The sequence below is a fragment of the Gadus chalcogrammus genome, chromosome 20, assembly GCF_026213295.1.
Source record: "Gadus chalcogrammus isolate NIFS_2021 chromosome 20, NIFS_Gcha_1.0, whole genome shotgun sequence".
NCBI classification, from domain to species: Eukaryota; Metazoa; Chordata; class Actinopteri; order Gadiformes; family Gadidae; genus Gadus; species Gadus chalcogrammus.
In genome coordinates, this window is record NC_079431.1 from 23,165,491 (window position 1) to 23,185,579 (window position 20,089).

At 44.9% G+C, this 20,089-nt stretch overlaps 1 protein-coding gene across 1 annotated transcript in view; it reads right to left on the minus strand.

The window, feature by feature from the left end:
- Positions 1-229: 229 nt before the first annotated feature.
- Positions 230-20,089, minus strand: part of pde1a (phosphodiesterase 1A, calmodulin-dependent) — a 49,962-nt gene continuing 30,102 nt past the window's right edge. Inside the window, exons 7-16 of the mRNA XM_056579310.1 lie at positions 17,860-18,000; positions 14,922-15,022; positions 10,632-10,757; positions 6,659-6,760; positions 3,212-3,332; positions 2,538-2,619; positions 2,308-2,428; positions 1,385-1,569; positions 870-1,064; positions 230-348 (exon numbers count right to left, since the gene is read on the minus strand). Coding sequence (XP_056435285.1) covers positions 230-348; positions 870-1,064; positions 1,385-1,569; positions 2,308-2,428; positions 2,538-2,619; positions 3,212-3,332; positions 6,659-6,760; positions 10,632-10,757; positions 14,922-15,022; positions 17,860-18,000 — 1,293 coding nt within the window. The remainder of the gene's footprint in view (positions 349-869; positions 1,065-1,384; positions 1,570-2,307; positions 2,429-2,537; positions 2,620-3,211; positions 3,333-6,658; positions 6,761-10,631; positions 10,758-14,921; positions 15,023-17,859; positions 18,001-20,089) is intronic.

Here is a 20,089-nt window from a genome sequence, read left to right on the forward strand (position 1 = left end):
AGTCGCTTTGGATAAAAGCGTCTCTAATGCCTTAAATGTAAATGTACATGCAATGATAATGAGGTTCTAAAGTAGACCGTTCTGTACGTAACGACAATGAGGTTCTAAAGTAGACCGTTCTATATGTAAAGACAATGAGGTTCTGAAGGTATTGCTCTGTGTTTTACATGCAGAGATAATAAGGTTCTAAGGACTAGATTACTGTTGTACATTTAGAGGTGATGGGGTTTTAACGATGTTTGGGGGGGTTGGACGCACCGTTCAACGTAGTCTTCTCCAGTGGGGGGGCAGGATGTGAGGGGGGGCGGTGCTGTCCATCAGGGCTGGGGAAGGAGACCTCCTCTGGGCCTGGGTGGTCACCAGAGAGTTCTCCATGCCCAGGAGAACTCTTTGGTTCCTTTTTCACTGTTTCTGGAGAAACACTCAAAGGTCCCATGACATGCCACCATGTGATTAGCCATTACAAGCCGATAGATCAGTCTACCAGCCTACCGATTGGACTGTAGCAAACGTTGCTCATCTATCCGTCCCACATCTAGGTGGAAACACCCACTTGTTATGTCTTAAGAGACAGATTTTCAAAACGGCTTGTGACGGCTAATCACACTCACAGCTGGTGGCATATCATGGGACTGTTAACATTAACACACTCTAAACCCAACAGAACAGATATGGTTTATACATGTAAGTATATCTATCTGTCTATCGATCTAGATATAGATATCTCACAATCTCTCTCCTTCTCTATCGACCTCAATGAGCTGGCCTCCAGCTGGTGTCATAGAGTATCTGTGGTAGTGGGCAGCTCCTGGTGTATGAGAGTGCTGTGGTTGTGGACAGCTCCTGGTGTATGAGAGTATCTGTGGTACCTTGGGAGGAGAGCTCCTGGTGTATGAGAGTGTCTGTGGTAGTGGACAGCTCCTGGTATCTGAGAGTGTCTGTGGTAGTGGACAACTCCTGGTATCTGAGAGTGTCTGTGGTAGTGGACAGCTCCTGCTGTCTGAGATTGTCTGTGGTAGTGGGAAGCTCCTGGTGTATGAGAGTGCTGTGGTTGTGGACAGCTCCTGGTGTATGAGAGTATCTGTGGTACCTTGGGAGGAGAGCTCCTGGTGTCTGAGAGTGTCTGTGGTAGTGGACAGCTCCTGGTGTCTAAGAGTGTCTGTGGTAGTGGACATCTCCTGGTGTCTGAGAGTGTCTGTGGTAGTGGATAGCTCCTGGTGTCTGAGATTGTCTGTGGTAGTGGACAGCTCCTGGTGTCTGAGAGTGTCTGTGGTAGTGGATAGCTCCTGGTGTCTGAGAGTGTCTGTGGTAGTGGACAGCTCCTAGTGTCTGAGAGTGTCTGTGGTAGTGGACAGCTCCTGGTGTCTGAGAGTGTCTGTGGTACCTTGGGAGGACAGCTCCTTCCAGCGCTCCTTGTTGCTGCTGATGAGGCCGGCCAGGCGCCGACGCAGGGACGGCAGGTCCACGGCGGCCAGGGAGAAGTCTGTCTGTCCGTCCTCTCTATTTCCATGACGACTACTGCTGTGCCGCTGGACTGAATCCACGGTAACCGATCCACTTCCTGTTAGACTAGTACACATACTTCATGTTTTAGTTATCAGTATTAACATGATAGTAAAATTTACAGTTAACAGTAAGATGTACTAATAGTACAACATTAGTGTTAGCCGGCCCTCATTAGCCTACATATACATGTAATAACATTACCTAGGTAACATGTGCTTCCTGGATACCTGCATTGTCACATATTGACCAGTACCGGTAACTGTATCAGGGGGGCTATGAGGGTGCAGACTGGTCAGTGTGAAAGACTCTCTGATTCCCACCGAAGACGTTGAGGTCTTCCCTAACAAACCACGGCTTTCTAAAGCCCTGAAGGATCTCATGTTTTAATGGAGGTGATGTAAATACAGCGAGAGACTCCAAGGGGAGGTCTTAAATGAGATAGGCTTGAGGTATTAGGTTGGACTGAGGGATTCAGGGTTAAGATATAGGATAGATTGAGGTATGAGGAGGGATTGAGCTATGAGGAGGGATTGAAGCTGAGCTAAACTGCAACTCTACAAAGAATGGAATGGTCTGAAAATATGACGAGGTCCCATAAGCTAGGGAAGGGCGGGATAACTCTTCATGTTTGACAAAAAGCTGTCTTAATAATTTTCTATTAAAAGAATTTAATAAAAATTTTAAGATAAAGTTTTATCCAAGATTTGATTATCATAATTTTAAATCCCAGATGAATGAAATAAAGGAAAAAAATTGAGTCCATCCAATTGACTTGGATGTAAAGAGCTTATATCTCTGTACCTGGACCTCCTGAGTCCGCTCTCCCTGGCCAGTCTCTCCTCGTCTATCAGCGGCAGCATCACCTTCTCGGTGGCGTCTATAAGGATGCTGAAGGTAGGCTCCACGATGAAGTCTATGAAACCTACACACACACACGCACACTATGAAGTCTACTACCAACACGCACACACACACACACACACACACATCTGTCATGTGGTATCAGAGGAGGAGGTTCTGCTGGTGTATACCTATCTGTGATTGGCCGATCATGGTGGCTTTCCGGTCGCATAGCGGCGAGAAAGGAAGTCCCAACTGCACCTCTCTATCCCCCTGGAAGGAAAGGACCAGGGCCATGAGACTCCAGGAAGAAGTCTAGACCTCACCCCAAGACAGACCCCAAGACCCCTATAGACCTCACCCCAAGACACGGCCCCAGACCCCTAGACTTCACCCCCAGACACGGCCCCAGAACCCTAGACTTCACCCCCAGACACGGCCCCAGACCCCTACACTCCACTCCAAGACAGGGCCCCAAGATCCCTTGATTTCCCTTTCGCCCTGACCCCCAGACCACTAGATCCCAAGACCAGACCACGAGACCTAACCTCCATACCAGTGGTGGTGCAGGGGCCAGTTGTGTTGGGGTTATTGATCGTATTTGTTAGTCTGTGTTGGAGTAAGTAATAGCATGTGTTGGTTTGTGTTGGGCTTAGTGGTAGTATTTGTTGGTTTGTGTTGGGGTTAGTTAGTGTGCATGTAGGATGTGTGTTACCTCCATCAGGTGGTGGGTTCATGTGTGTAGTAGGATGTGTGTTAGTGTGTGTACTGTGTGTTACCTGTCTGAAGAACTCCATCAGCTGGTGGGTCCAGGTGTGTAGTAGGATGTATGTTAGCGTATGTACTGTGTGTTAGTGTGTGTTACCTGTCTGAAGAACTCCTCCATCAGGTGGTGGGTCCAGGTGTGGTGCAGACACCAGGTCTTTGCTGGATGACTGATGTCTGCCGCGTGGAGCATCAGAGACAACACCTTCACCTTGTCCATCCTGGGAGACAGCAGACAGACAGATGTCCTGGGAGGCCGGGGATGAGGGTTATAAAGGGGTGAGGGTTATGAAAGGGTGAGGGTTAGTGGTGGTGATGATGTTGGTAGTAGATGTCCCGGGAGTTAAAGATTGATGTTTGAATGAGGGTTGAGGGTTAAGGCTGGTTTATAGTCCTCCGTAAAGTGCTGTACGTAGACACAGAGAGCCCTCTCCGTAGCCGGAGAGCCTGGCGGAGAACCTCTTCGTAGCTTACGTGCGCATCCAATATTTTTAAACTATCCGTCGACGCAACAGAGACGGTAAGGGCTGTGATTGGTCCTCTAACAAATTAATTTCCGGAATAAATTCTCCCGTTTGACTTTGCACCTATTTACTTTGTACATTGTTTACTTTGCACATAAAGGACCAATAAAACACCAAATAGGATTTGTAAAGCTTTGGAAGTTTATTTACAAAACTTTTTACATGATTTGTAGTCAACAAATCAGCGCGATTGGGCGGCGAATTTCATTGCATATCCGACATCCCGACGGAGAACTTCGAATGCTCAAGGCAGTCTCCGTAGTTACGGAGACCGGATATGGATTACGGATACGGAGTAGTGTAGGGGGATTATTTGTTTATTAACACGGCGGATGCGCGCACAGAATGAAAAGAAAATTTGTTTGACCGGTTGCCATGGTTATCTCTGTGTGGTTAATTTGCAGTTGCGGTGTTAATTAGCGATTTTGACAGCTTACTGCTACATTAAACTGTAATGAGAAAACACGGTTATATGCTATAGACCCTATAGTATCTGTGGTATAAAGGCTGGGACGAATTTCGAATTATAAATATGTACACTTTATGTTGAAAGTATAGATAGACCATCGCGAGTCCCATTGAAACGAATGGCGCGGTGATTATTCTTCAAAACGAGAGCTGGTAAATTGTGCAAAATTAAATAAACTGTAATCAGACAACGTGGTTATATGCTATAGACCCTAGAGTATCTTTGGTATAAAGGCTGGGACGAATTTCGAGTTATAAATATGTACAATCCATAACGTTAGCTCTCTGGCTCATCTCTAGAATACCTCTCGTTGCTAAGTCGTAGCTAAGGTCTGTCATATTTATGTGAAAAACGTTATATTTGGATTGTAAAACGCATGACAATATAAATGAATGATCTTAATTTATTTTCTTCGGCAAGTGACCATGGTATAAGCGGTATAATGCCCTTTGAGGTGTCAAAAACATGTTTGATCGATCGTAATTAAAGGGGACTACTTTTTGAGGGAGATGAACTGAAACAGATTATACATTTAAAAAGCATGCAATACGAATAAGAAAAAGCTTAATTATTAAAGTATTTGAATTGTTTTATTATGTTGGCAAGCAAGAAGTAGAATAAATGGGATAATCTGTCTTATTAAAAGGGTTTGTGCAACCAACCGCACAACAAGACATGATTGCGGCTCTTGTCTCTCTCCTCTCTTTCTGCAAACGACATGTGCGTAAAGTGGGGAGTGACGTAGACTGATAATCCCTCAATACTTTGGCCTTTAGTGTGGTGATGGTGTTGGTGGTTCATACTCTTGCACCAGCAGCTGTATTGAAGCGTGCGTTGTGGGTCCAATATGGAGTAGGGCTTTGACTTTTGCCCAAAAATCATATTTGAAGTTGAAGTTTGTTTGAACAAGTTTGTTTGTTTATTAATATTAATATTCGAAAATGTCTTAATAATATTTTGACCATTAAATGTCTTCAGTAAGACCTATATTGTATAAAACTCAAGTTGTATATGTTCTGTCCACCAGAGGTCAGTGTATCAGTCAACGTCAAATTGACGTTGAGTGCAGCTTGCCGGGATGTAGTGTAGACAGGTGAGCTCTCAAGTTGCTGGTTGTGTGGTAGGAGAATTTAGTCCTACATATTCTACATATTACTTTATCCTTACCGGTTATTTTCCCCTGTATTTTTTCGAACCCAAAGTAGCGCCACACTTTGCCTATGAAATAGTCAGGAGTGTAAATTTCGATCTCCTCGGGGGCTGTTGTCAGTGTTGACGCGGCCATTGTTTTGCTATAACGTACAAAATTAACGCAAACCAGAACGCAACGCCACCTACAGGAGCCCAGATGACCAATAATAGCCTTGCCAATGAGCTTGTGATTCACAACTTCACCAGGCGTGAAAAAGCCTCTGAATTGAAAACAACGTTCAAGCAAAGACATTTACAAAAAAGAATGCCCATAACAGGTTCGAATATTAGGGTGCACACCTGCTCAAACTTGCCAGTGTGAGTGTGGCCAGTCTGGCCAGGCCAGGCCAATTTGGCCACTTGGGAGAGGTGTGCTGCTACGGTACGGGCCGCTACGGTACAGATGCTAATGAGCCGACCCGCGCACACGCACGGCTACGCAACCTGAGCTGGATGACGTATAGTCCATGCGACAACCACGGACATAATAAAGGCGACGAGCCTTCATTCCCATTAAACGGTAAACATATATCCAAATAAGAAACAGACTCAGCAAAGTACGAACTGTGTTCTCTGTGTTGTTGTCCATTGTTGTTAGAACTCTGACTGGCGGCAGACTTTATTATGGTCCATGCAGCGGCGCTTGGTGATGACGTGTTACTTACGACGTGATGACGTATGTACAAGAGCCTACCGTGGCCAGGCCACAGTTGCGACGGCCAAGGGCCACGGCCAGATGGCCTAGTGTGAGTGCAGGCCAGAGAACAATGGGGCCATTTGAGCATGGTTAGGTGTGAAAACGGCCAACGGCCACGGCCAGATGGCCTAGTGTGAGTGCACCCTTAAGGGCTGCCTAATATTCGTTCTAATATTGATTTATAATTTTGACATTCAAATTATATTTGAATAACGAAGTTCGGAGTCAAAGCCCTAGTATGGAGTTACCTGGATGTGCGCTGTCAAACAGTAATACACACTTTAAAACAGCCTGACACTCAAATACAAACATGGTGGAGTTGGAGGGTTGGTGGGAGAGATGTTGGGAGTGATGGTGGAGGTGGGAGTGATGCTGGTAGTGGGAGAGATGGTGGGAGGGATGGTGGGAGAGATGGTGAGAGAGATGGTGAGAGTGATGGTGGGAGGGATGATGGAGGTGGGAGGGATGGTGTAGGTGGAAGAGGTGGTGGGAGAGATGGTGGATGGGATGGTGGGAGGGATGGTGGGAGAGATGGTGGAGGTGGGAAAGAAGGTGGGAGTGATGGTGGAGGTAGTAATGATGGTGGGGGTGATGGGAACACTGGTACTGACTCATGGTTCTGGGGGAGATGGTGATGGTTGGAGTGAGGGGAACACTGTTACTGACTCGTGGCTCTGGGGGAGGTGGTTTCTGATGGTCTTGATCTGCTGGAAGTGGCAGGACATGTCAGTGGACATCACCATCTCTATGACCAGAGCCCTCAGCTCCCTGGAACACACACACACACATACCCAGACACACACACACACACACACACACACACACACACACACACACACACACACACACACACACACACACAGAGACACACAAACACACACACAGACACACACACACACACACACACACACACACACACACACACACTGAGACACACACAGATGAGACACAATGCACACACACACCCACACACAGACACACACACACAGACACAGACATACACACACACACACACACACACACACACACACACACACACTGTGTGTTAGGGCAGGGTGATGGGTATGAAGGTATTATTGTAGCAAAAGTCTTTAGCACCTGTAACTGCAGAATTTGAATGCGTACACTAAAGTCACAGTCAATTTGAAGTCGTATATATTTATTTTGCAAGTGTACTCTAAAGTCACAAATGTGTAACAGTACATTTGTAGTCGTAAATATTTTTTATACCATTGTAAACACAAAATAGGGTCTACGAGTACGCAAATCTGTGTTACAGGTGCACAAATCCTTTTGCTACAATTATTGCAGCGCAGTTGGTGCAAAGCACATTCGCACACCCGTGTTTCATAATCTGAGAACATGCCCAAAAGGTGTGCATTCGTAAACCCAAATTTGAACTAATGCATCAGAAGATGCACATCTGTGAAAACTTTCCTCACAAATAAAATGATAAAGAACGCTATGTTAATTCAGCATTTTAATGAGCGAACACAAATCCATTTTACAACTGCTCGAATCTGCTCCTGCAAGTCTCAGCTGTGGGTTTTTTTGCAGGTTGTTTTGCACCACGTCTAGGTGGTAAATGTGTAGCAAAAGTATTCGTATCCGTAGATGACAGAGCGTCCGTGGGCGGGACAAAATAGTCCCGCCCATAATTTCCTAATCCAATGAAAATCGCCGGCAGGGATGCATTTCTCAAATTACACTGGGACCAGTGACGGCTGGTGGTGATTTTGGGTGGGTGGGCTAAAGAATGCATTACATTTATCAATACTTCACAGGGCTCCAGACGCCATGAGGTCACCTTTATATCTCTGTTCATAACTTTCATATAATGTGAATGATTTTTAAACAAGATTAAGGTGTAGAGAAAGGCATGTCTTTATTTGAAGCACAATTATAAATAAAAAGAAAAATAAGGTGTTTAAAGTGCTTCACTGAGCTGAAATTGAACATTTCGAACCAAACCATTAAGCAAAGAAAAACTTTTTTTGTGCTTAAAGTATTACACAATTAAAATGTTGACTGGTCTCCCTTTGCGCAAAATGCGGCTGTAGACCATGGGCTGTAGACGATCACACACTCTTTGGTAGAGACGTCTGTGTCGCCGTCAATCATGAAGGTCATGTAGGCCTATGTGGCGTTTCCGACGTCCGCAGCTGTCTTTTGCTTTAAGGTGTCGCCCATTAGGCCTACTGCAATGAATTGTGCACATGCCATCTCATTGCTATACGTCGGGTTGATGTTTAATCCATTTCTCTTCATGAGAATAATTTCGGATTTAAATTGAGAATGGCAACTCCTCTTTGGCAATGTTGTATGCAACATTAAATGAGATCATTTCCGATTCATTAGAGAACCTTATTGTTACTGCCTGTCGCTGAAATGCAGCTTGGAGAGGGGCCACTATCTCTACACACTTGTCACGTCATGTTGGGTTATTTAGACAGCTTTTTTAATGTTTCGATACGAAACGTAGTTGACCCGCTTACAAATGCACTATTACCGGCCATATTCTGACCGCACTCCTGACAGTAAATCTGTACATCGTTTGGTTGATGTGTCCCCAATCTTTTCACTTCCAATTTTTCCTCCAAAGACATTCAAGAAAACCGATTAGAAAGTAAATAATCCACTTCGTTCATTTTCATGCTAACGCCCGCCATACTGCACTTGCGCTACTGTGCTGCGATTAGTCGAAGGTCACTGTACTGTAGCTTACTGTGCTAGGTCAGCCTTTGGGCTAAACTAATTTAGCCCAAATGGGAGGCATATGAAGGGGGCGTGTCAGGGCACCTGTCAATCAAACGTCAATGGAAGCTTACGCTACTGCGCTTGGGCTAAATGAAATTAGCCCAAATGGGGGCGTGTCACGACCCCTGTCAATCGCAATAAAATGGCCGCTTACGCTACTGGGCTGAATGACTTTAGCCCGAATGGGAAGCATATGAAGGGGGCGTGTCACCATACCTGTCATTCAAAATTGAATGGAAGCTTACGCTACTCCGCTTGGGCTGAATACATTTAGCCCATTCACAGGAAAAAAACAAAGATATATATATCCTGGGTTTTTCTGTCACTTTTTGGTGCTGTTGCTCCTTTAGGTTCTACCAAAATTTAAAACAATATGTTCTAAGTTTTTAATAATATTTTTTTCATTTTCACTGTAAAAGGTAGGGAGGGCTTAGCCCTGTTAGCCCATTTATACCAGCCGTCCCTGACTGGGACCCACCGCGTGCCAGCCATGGAGCTATAAAGATCGCAGCATACTCAGCGCGGGTACGTTTCTTTCTGGAGAAGTGAAGAGGGCGTCCTACTGAACGGAGGTGGGTATCCTACATTATGTTAAATGAAATGACTTAGTTAAAGTGAATTCTCCCCAAAGTATTGCATTAACATTTCTGAATTTATGTTATGGCGACCATTAAAATACATTGAAGGACATTTGCGGCATGTTAATTAAATACTTTGGGGGGAATTCACTTGAACTAAGTCATTTCATTTAACATAATGTAGGATACCCACCTCCGTTCAGCAGGACGCCCTCTTCACTTTTCCAGAAAGAAACGTAGGCCTATCCCGCGCTGAGTGTGCTGCGATCTTTATAGCTCCATGGCTGGCACGCGGTGGGTCCCAGTGTAATTTGAGAAATGCATCCCTGCCGGCGATTTTCATTGGATTAGGAAATTATGGGCGGGACTATTTTGTCCCACTCACGGACGCTCTGTCATCTACGGATACGAATACTTTTGCTACACATTTACCACCTAGACGTGGTGCAAAACAACCTGCAAAAAAACCCACAACTGAGACTTGCAGGAGCAGATTCGAGCAGTTGTAAAATGGTTTTGTGCTCGCTCATTAAAATGCTGAATTAACATAGCGTTCACAGATGTGCAACTTCTGATGCATTAGTTCAAATTTGGGTTTACGAATGCACACCTTTTGGGCATGTTCTCAGATTATGAAACATGGGTGTGCGAATGTGTTTTGCACCAACTGCGCTGCAATAATTGTAGCAAAAGGATTTGTGCACCTGTAACACAGATTTGCGTACTCGTAGACCCTATTTTGTGTTTACAATGGTATAAAAAATATTTACGACTACAAATGTACTGTTACACATTTGTGACTTTAGAGTACACATGCAAAATAAATATATACGACTTCAAATTTACTGTGACTTTAGTGTACGCATTCAAATTCTGCAGTTACAGGTGCTAAAGACTTTTGCTACAATAATACCTTCATAGATGGTTTGTGGTTGGGATTAACCAGAGTGTATGTGTGTGTGTGTGTGTGTGTTAGTGTGTGTGTGTGTATGTCAGTGTGTGTGTGTGTCTGAGTGTGTGTGTGTGTGTGTGTGTGTGTGTGTGTGTGTGTGTATCTCTGAGTGTGTGTGTGTGTCTCTCTCTGTTTGTCTCTGAACGTGTATGTGTCTCTGTGTGTATGTGTGTGTTTGAGTGTGTGTGTTTGTCTCTCAGTGTATGTGTGTGTGTGTGTCTCTGAGTGTGTGTCCCTTTAGTGTGTGTGTGTGTGTGTGTGTCTTTGTCTCTGTGTGTCGCCGAGTGTGTGTGTGTGTCTTTGTCTTTGTGTGTCGCTGAGTGTGTGTGTGTGTGTGTGTCTATCTCCTGACCTCCAGTCCTCCTTGTTGAGGTTGGTGAAGATGTTCATCTCGTCCTCTGCCATCAGCCTGTAGGCGGCGCTCACGTGGTGGTTCTCCAGCACCGAGCGGTCGTTGTACAGGAGGGCCACCTCTGACCTGAGGAGGGGGGGGGGGGTCTCAGGTCAGACCCTTTCTGAGCTTAGGAAGGGGACCGGGTCAGACCCTCTCTGAGCTGATGCTCTATTAGACATAAGTTAGATATCCCCACCTGACTCAGGTTCAGACCCTCTCTGACCTTGGGAGAGGACACGGGTCAGACCTTCTCTGAGCTAGCTGATGCTACATCTAGAGCATAATTAGACATTAGTTAGATATCCGTAAATCATGGAGTCCATTATCCTCCAGCCCTCCTCTGAGCGGGCTATAAACTGTCACGTGGATCTGGTCTGAACTGGTCTAAAAAATTACGGCAAAGAATGTGGAAGAAATATGGAGGGATGTCATGCTGATGAGCTTTATACAGACCCCAGCTATTGTTCTAGAATCTAGATGTTCCTACCAGCAGCAGCAGAAACGGTCCATATTTTGAACATTGTTGGCGGGGCTTGGTCTCCGCCTTGCACTTGTCTACGGCCAAAACTCAGAAGGACCTTGAAAACCACGTGACATGAAGATGAATGAGCTACTGAGGTCTTCACCGAGCAGAGAGTGGGTTTGTTCTACGGGCATCAATCCCATGTCGTTCCTCTTGCACCCCCTGCAGGCCCCAATATGAACGACATGCAGCTTTCTTAGGCTGCATCCGAATACTTAGTACATACTATTTCTGTCCAGTGTCTACTACTTGACCATACTACACTTGACAGTGTAGTACGGTCTACAGCTATGCGTAGAACGCCTCCGAACCAGGGACGTGCACAGGGGGGTTGCTCAGGTTGCTTGGGCAACTGCCCATATGCCCTCCTCGACTCACATGGCCCTTCCGAGAAAAAAAAAAAAAAAAAAATGTTAATCATTTAATGGATGCAGAATTTCATGTAGGCCTAGATAAAAAAAATCGCCACTCGAAACATTTCATAAAGTAAGCGTAGCCTCATTCAATTCCGTTCGGGCACTGAGAGTGAAAGTCAGTAGGGGGAGGGCAAACTCTGCCGCGCGGCAACAGCCGCTTTTGCCGCCTCCCCTCTGCCGCCCTTCCCTCATTGAAATGAATGGAGGCGGCGAGTTGCCGCGTGGCGTGTGAAAGCTGCTTTACTTAGCTGCAGCGCTGCACGCGACCGGAACACCGGCACCTGTGAGACGACTGCCTTGATGTTGTCGGAAAAGGTGAATTTGAGATGTATAACAAACAAACAATCATCATCACGTTTTATGAAATGAATTACAATCTTCATAAATCCAGGCTCAGTTTGCCACGTAACGTTTAGCCTAAATAATCAGACAGCTAGCTAGCTTGCAGACAAGCAGCCCGTTATCACTATAGTCTACACTTTTCTTTTGGTAGGCAAACTAAGCTACATGTCTGCTGATAGTTTCTAACATTTCGTTTTAACAAGAAGAATAAATGATGGAAGTAATGCATCACATGAATTCTTTCATTCAAAATGGTTCATGCCTAAATCTTATCACTATTTTGGGTATTGTTTGTTATTGTTAAGTGAAGCCGAAATGCCCAGTGAAAAGAGGAGGATTCAGGAGAGAGAGAGAGACAACTAAAGGAGGCAGCAAAGAGGAGCACATCACTACAGGGTTGGCTACGAAAAAGCCAAACAGCAGGTGGGACAGAGACTTTGCATAGTGAAAATTAGTGAAAATTATAGGCCTACTGTGTAGGCTAATTGATAAATTAATCAGACTCATATTTTAGCCTACTAATGGGAATTTTTCATAATTACATTACATTTAAGATGAGGAGCAGCCACAAGCCTCCAGACACTCAGAAAATGTGGACCAGGAGGAGGCACATAGGCAGGTAGGCCTAAGTGCTGATCACCATATATGAGAGGACCATGCTAGAAAGTACAGGGTTAAAGAGCTGCATGGGGGGGGGGGGGTGCCCTTTTTTCAGGTCAGAGCAACTGCCCCTCAAAATTCCTGTGCACGTCCCTGCTCCGAACGCTTCCGAACACCGCCGAAACTCCACCGGATGTTTGGAGATGACGTATCTCCCCCCAGATGGCGGCAAAATGTACCTTTTTTCCGTCTTGTTATCGTTGCTATTAAATAAAAAATGTCTCTTTCTACACGAATGGCTCTTGAAATGGATATCGCTGCTAGAAGGCGTCGGCGTCGGTCATCTCGTAGAGCGACTTACCGGCAGGTTATGATGTAAATATGTGGACATTTGGTAAGTAATTTTTTTGGAATAATAATACATTTACAGTTATTTGTTACTCTGTGAAAAAGACGATTGAAGTTAATTTTTCCTTTTTTATTGAACACACACACACAAATAAAAAGCCGCTGTTGGTGGTGTCCGGGTCAGCCATCTCTTCTTCGTTTGTTACCAGACTCCGGTTGCATTGTGGGATAGCATAGTGAGGTCCGTGGTTTACTTTGGGGGTAGTACGCATTCGGAAACGTCTTCCGTACTACAGAATGCGTACTGAGTATTCGGACGCGCTATATTTTTCGCATACTACAAAATGCATACTATATAGTATGCAAGTATGAGTATTCGGATGCAGCCCCGCTCTTCTCATTACGCTTGGTCTTGACTGGTCTGAACTGGTTCAGTGTATCTGATCTGAACTGGTACAGTGATTCTGGTCTGAACTGGTACACTGGAAAAAGTCTTCTGTTGAACCAAGTAAAAAAAATATGGGTAATGGTTCACATCTATATTACATAACTTGAGCCAATGACAAATATATAGCTTGCCTCAAACAATATTTCCTATGTTCATAAAAACAAAATAATACAACTTGGCACCAAGTATAATTCTATTCTTTGAATGAAGTTAATACATTTAAATCGTATGTTAAATCCTAAACAAAAAAATATTGATTCACTCAAAAAGATTACAATTTAATCAAACAATTGTTTCTCATTATTGTATACATCATCATCATTTTTTCCCGCTCGGCTCTCGCCGCTTCATGGCCTTGAGGCGCTTCTGTCTGGATTCGACATCACATCGCGACATCAGTCAGGGTTAGGTGCTTTGCCAAAGACACCTCAATACACTGCTTGGTGAAGCCGGGGATTGAACCAACAACCTTCAGATTACCAGCCAACCCGCTCTACCACCTGAGCTACTGCCGCCAGTGGGTCATTGTCACTCTGGTCAAGGGTAGTGCTTTCACCTCAAAAAGTCGCCAAAAGTCACCAATAGCAGCTGAAAAATAAGCTAGATTTGTCGCTTGTCGCTGTTTTGAAAAAAAGTCGCCAAAGGGGTCTGAAAAGTAGCTAAATATAGCGACAAAATCGCTAAGTTGCCAACACTGCGGTTTGGTCCAGTAGTCGTAAGCGTCTTTGTATTTAATGCGCATGCGCAGGCTTGTACGTAACCTTGACATTTTACATTTGTCAAAATAGATATTTCTTAATTGAACTCCTAACTAAAAATATCTATATTTCACAGTATTTTGAAGTAAAAAAAAGTTATTTTAAAAATAAAACAAAAAATGTTTATTTGAATTGAATTACAAAATAATAATCAGATGAAGTGCGGCATAAATCCCTTTTTCCAGTGTACGGTGTATCTGGTCTGAACTGGTACAGTGCATCTGGTCTGAACTGGTAGTGATCATCTTGTCTGGGAGTTTATTTTGGTATTCTCCTCTGGCGTTTAGACCAGTGCAGCTCCCCTCTGCTGGTCTGCTTGTGTGGGCCCTCAGCCTCATCATCACTCCCTCATCCTCCAGCTGGTGGAACGAGAGCTCCTCAGCCTCCTCTGCTCCCCAGCTGCTCACAGCTCATCACTCACTGCTGCCAACAGGCCCATCGTCCAGCAAATATCAAACAATAAACCTGGATATGTATACATATATGCATATACATATACATTTACAATTCTCTATCACTTGTTCCTATATTAGAGCGCTTAAAGCAGAAACTTATTTGATCAGACTGATCACTTTACTGACTCTTTGGGTTTTAGCTTCATTGTTGAGTGCACTTATTTAATGTGTATATCTTGTCTGAACTAGTAGAACTGGGCTGACTTGCTAGTGTGTATCTGGTGTGGGTTGTGTAGTTGAGGTAGTGTGTAGTACAGTGTGTGTGTGTGTGTGTGTTTGTGTGTGTGTGTGTGTGTGTGTGTGTTACAGTGTGTGGTTGTGTGTGTGTTTGTGTTTGTGTGTAGTACAATGTGTGTACCTGGTCTGTATGTGGAAGTTGTTGGTGGTCCCGGTGTGTTCGAAGTCATGGATTGCTGCAGCGAAGACCATCGCTAGGATCTCCAGTTCACTGAGCCAATGCTGCACACACACACACACACACACACACACACACACACACACACACACACACACACACACACACACACACACACACACACACACACACACACACACACACACACACACACACACATATGTTATTGAGGTAGTATGCATATATTTATTTATACTTATATTTTAAGTACTGTTGATATAGTTAACTGTGAATATAGTATAATATATACCATGACACACACTATACTATACATTTTCATTTACATTTAGACTAGCGATTGTGGTAGTTGCACTTGGTTCTATGAACATCCTTTCTGTACCGACAGCGATATATTGATGCACTTCTTATGACAAATGTACTTATTGTAAGTCGCTTTGGATAAAAGCGTCTGCTAAATGCCCTAAATGTAAATGTACTATATCAACACTGCCTCTACCACTACCATATCACAGTGATATGGTATACACACACTAGTATATATATATATATATATATATATATATATATGGACATATAGAGTGTCGATATAGTGTGTGCATAGTGCAGACGTATGCTTTAGTAAATTAGTCCAGCAAATGGTGAACATTTGCAAAGATTGTAATCAAAAATTGTTCAGCAGTCATTTTCCGACATCTTAAGAAATACATCAGCGCACATATTATGTATTTTGGAAAGTGTTGATTAAATAGTCAAATGCCTTTGTCTAGGGCTGGCCCTAAAAATAGGTTGTTTCCTTGGCGTGCTCAACTCGCTCCCCAAGTTTTATAACAATGGCCACATTACAATAATTCTCCAAGTCGTGCGTCGACTAGCTGGTTGCAGAAATGGGAGAGATTCTGTGGAGCGAGCACTTTAGAAGCTCTGAAGAGAATCAGGTGAATACTTTGATCTGTTATACGGGAGATGAAGCTGAGGATGTTCTGAGAGGCTCAGTGTTCATTAAAGCTCAGTGATACACTAAAGTGAGGGATGGCTTTCAGTCTTTCTTTGAAGTGAAAAAAAAACTTTTAAATATGTGCAAGCAAGAAGCATGGCAGACTGTTGCGTTGTGCAGTCTGACGGTGATTACAGGGCCCTGGAGTTAGGGAGCGTTGCAGTGTGATTGCATCAGGGACAGGATGGTGGTTTTGCTGGCAGACACATGGCTCTAGACATGGATCTATCTGTTAACATGGGAGGACAATGAGAGGAGATCAAACAGCGGTTCAACACAGTGGGGAATCACAGAGGGATGTTAGTTTCGTGGACAGAGTACTAAAGAAAAAGGGGGCGAAAGGAAAAGACAAATATTAGCAAATTCAGAAATAAAAGCCCCACATTTGTCAGGGAAGAAATCCAAAAAGCTGCAAGTGACCCAAAGCGGAGGCCTGCCTCACCCTAAGCAGGGGGGCCGGCGTGCTTCCCCCTAAGCTGGGGGGTCCAGCCTGTCTCCTCCTAAGCTTGGGGGCCCGGCCTGTCTCCTCCTAAGCAGAGGGGCCCGGCCTGTCTCCTCCCAAGCAGGGGGGTCCAGCCCGCTTCCCTCTAAGCAGGGGGGCAAGCATGCCCCCCCTTAGCAGGGGGGCCCGGCCTGCTGCAAAGTGCCGTGCCCTTGCTGGGTAAGCTGTGCATGGGATTGAGGAAGGGGAAGAAAGCTTCTTCTAGGCTCTGTGACAATGGATGCTGATTCATATACTGTGGTCTTCGACATAATGGACAAAAACATATCTCTCAAACTTGACAACTTGACACAGCAGTGGATGTCACCGTTGTGTCCCAGACTAGTTTGGTCCTGGCAGGATTCCCCTGGTGGTGCGGCCAGACTGAATGAGGATAGGAGCCAACCAGAGGGTTGGGGGTCCACCAGGGGGTCCATGGGGTCGAAAGCACGGGAGCCCGGCCATCTCAGCCCTGAGGCTAATCCTCTGTGTCGACAGCATAGACATGGAGACCCTCAACACCCAGTCAGTGGGCGAAGTGAGGTACAACAACCCTGCAGCGTCAAGCTGAAACCAGAGGCCGTCTTCTGTAGGACTGCGCTGTTCAGTAAACTGGATCGCAACATGGGATTTGGCAAATTCCACTTGCAGGGGAAACAGCCGTACATGGCATTCATTGCACCTACAGGTGGATTCACCTCAACCCTCGTCCTGCAGCATTGCCTCAGCACCCGAACACTCCCAGTGTGAGGGATGAGGACATCGAGGGGATAGAAGATGTGGTATGCAACATAAATGACCTCTTGGTGTGGGGGTGGGGAGAGCATGTCGCTCCAAAGCAGGACTCTCCCTGAATGTGGACGGGTGGTGAGAGATGCAGGAGCCCACAAATGCCACCTCAAAAGGTTAGTTAAGGAGTTTTCGCAGGATGGTCAACCAGCTTGTATATTTTATTCCCTGGCGGGCAAAAAAGGACAAGCTGCTCTGTGACCTCAAAGAGAAACATTGCAGGGTCTGGGAGGTGTAGCAGGCCCCATGGTTTACTACGCTGTCGTCTCCTCCTGTGCGGGCCATGCAGGACCCTCAATAGGACAGCAATGCTCAGCTGATGCATCATGTAAGGCTTCGGAAGCGTCCTTCTCCAGAGCTGGGAGGAAGAATGGAAGCCTGTGGCGTATGCATCGCATTCACCTCCTCCAACCAGACAAGGCCCAGGTAGGACGGGCTCCGGGTGTTGTGTTGTTCACTCAGTTTGGTGTATCCATCTATGGATAAACCTATATGGATAACCTGAAAATATGGATAAACCTATAGGGATAAACCTGCAAAAAAGAATATGAATATCCTATACCATTACTCCAGTGTGTTTATATAGTATAGTGTTAGCATAACATTTACCATGAGTCCAGAGTGTTAATAAAGTATAGTGTTAGCATAACGTATACCATGACTCCAGTGTGCAGCATCAGGTAGTGTGCGGTCTGTAGGACGTCAGCAGCGTGGGTCAGGTTGTGGTAGGGGTTCCTGTTCCTGCTGTAGCCGGCCTCCAGAGCTTCCACATACTGAACCAGAGCACCTAGCGGGATCTACATAACACACATTATTACACATTGGTATAAACATAAACGTTACAAGGACATTCTAAACACTAGCCTGCCGGCAGAGCCTCCATGTACGGAACCAACCCACTACCGGATCTACATAAAACACACATTATACACACATTATACACACATTATACACAAATTAGACACACATTAGACACACATTATACACATTGCACACCTGTCAAACTAACACAGTAGACTCACAGTAGATCTCTGTCAGACAAAACATTTGTACTACATGTCTTCACCACCCTTCATATTGGGATGGACATTATGTCTATGCTCATGTGAGCTCTGTCCACTGAATGCAGCTCTCTGAACTCACTGAGGCTTACTGGCCATTTTGGGAGACTTGTGGTCTTTAGCAGTGGTCTTTGGGACCATCTGAAGCACTAATGTAGGCAGAAATCAAATTTTAGGGGGGGCTAAGAGAGTAAATCGGATTGCCTTGCCGATCCAAGGCCAAAGATTAACTTCAAACTACCCACAATGCACAACCGTTTAATAGTCAGGTAACGTTGCAGGCACTGAAACAGGCAGTAAAAAGCCACATCACACAACTGTATCGCACGGTGGCTTGGCAGAGCATAACCATAAGCACTAACACACATGATACAATGGGGGCTTGGAATGGCTTTTTTCCGTTGGCACTTTCGGCCATGTCGAGTCAAACTGTGCCGCCTTGATTACCAATGTGTCGCGTCATCACTTATTCAACACGGGTGGCAGCAACAACCAAACAAGATTGTTGTAGTTGTAGTTTTTCTACAAACTCAGTGATATTTTGGCACTAAATAGTATACCGATGGTAACCTGTCAGTTTTATGATCAGCTGCTCCTGTTTAGTAGTCTACACTGAGGGTAACCTGTCAGTTCTATGATCACCTGTTTATGTCTGGTAGTCTACACTGAGGGTAACCTGTCAGTTCTATGATCAGCTGCTTCTGTCTGGTCGTCTACACCGAGGGTTACCTGTCAGTTCTATGATCAGCTGCTTCTGTCTGGTCGTCTACACTGAGGGTAACCTGTCAGTTCTATGATCACCTGCTTCTGTCTGGTTGTCTACACTGAGGGTAACCTGTCAGTTATATGATCAGCTGCTTCTGTCTGGTCAGAATAGGCAACTATAACCGTGGTTCCAGGCCTGGTCTAAGATAGTAATGCCCCCCCCCCCTCCGAATACCAAACATTCTCCAATGTTCTCACTGATTCTCCATTTTGATAGGGATAGTTATTATTGTAGGGGATTAAATATAAATGTCGTTATTCAACCTGCAACCATTATGCAGACTATATTAATGTGCTCCGCTTAATCGATGCTCAACAGGAGGGCCAGCCACAGATCAAACATATTCAACCACTTATGCTCAGGTACTTGAGATGCCATTGATCCCCTATCAACCAGGTCTTTATCATGTGCTGATTCATCCCCTGAATGAACCTCTACATACAGTCTCTATGTACCTGACTCTATATACAGCCTCTATGTACCTGACTCTATATACAGCCACTATATACCGACTCTATGCACAGCCTCTATGTATCTGACTCTATGTACAGCCTCTATGTACCTGACTCTATATACAGCCTCTATGTACCTTACTCTATACACAGCCTCTATGGACCTGACTCTATATACAGCCTCTATATACAGCCTTTACGGACCTGACTCTATGTACAGCCTCTATGTACCTGACCCTATATACAGCCTCTATGTATCTGACTCTATGTACCTGACTCTATATACAGCCTCTATATACAGACTCTATGTACATCCTCTATGTACCTGACTCTATATACAGCCTCTATGTACCTGACTCCATATACAGCCTCTATGTATCTGACTGGATGTACCTGACTCTATATACAGCCTCTATGTACCTGACTCTATATACAGCCTATATATACAGCCTCTATGTATCTGACTTACAGCCTCTATATATAGCCTCTATGTACAGCAGTGGTTCTCAACCTTTTTTGAGCAAACGCCCCCCTGACCTTACCCTGATCCTCTGGCGCCCACCCCCAAATAAAATAAACTAACAACCCCACTCACACTCGTGTTATA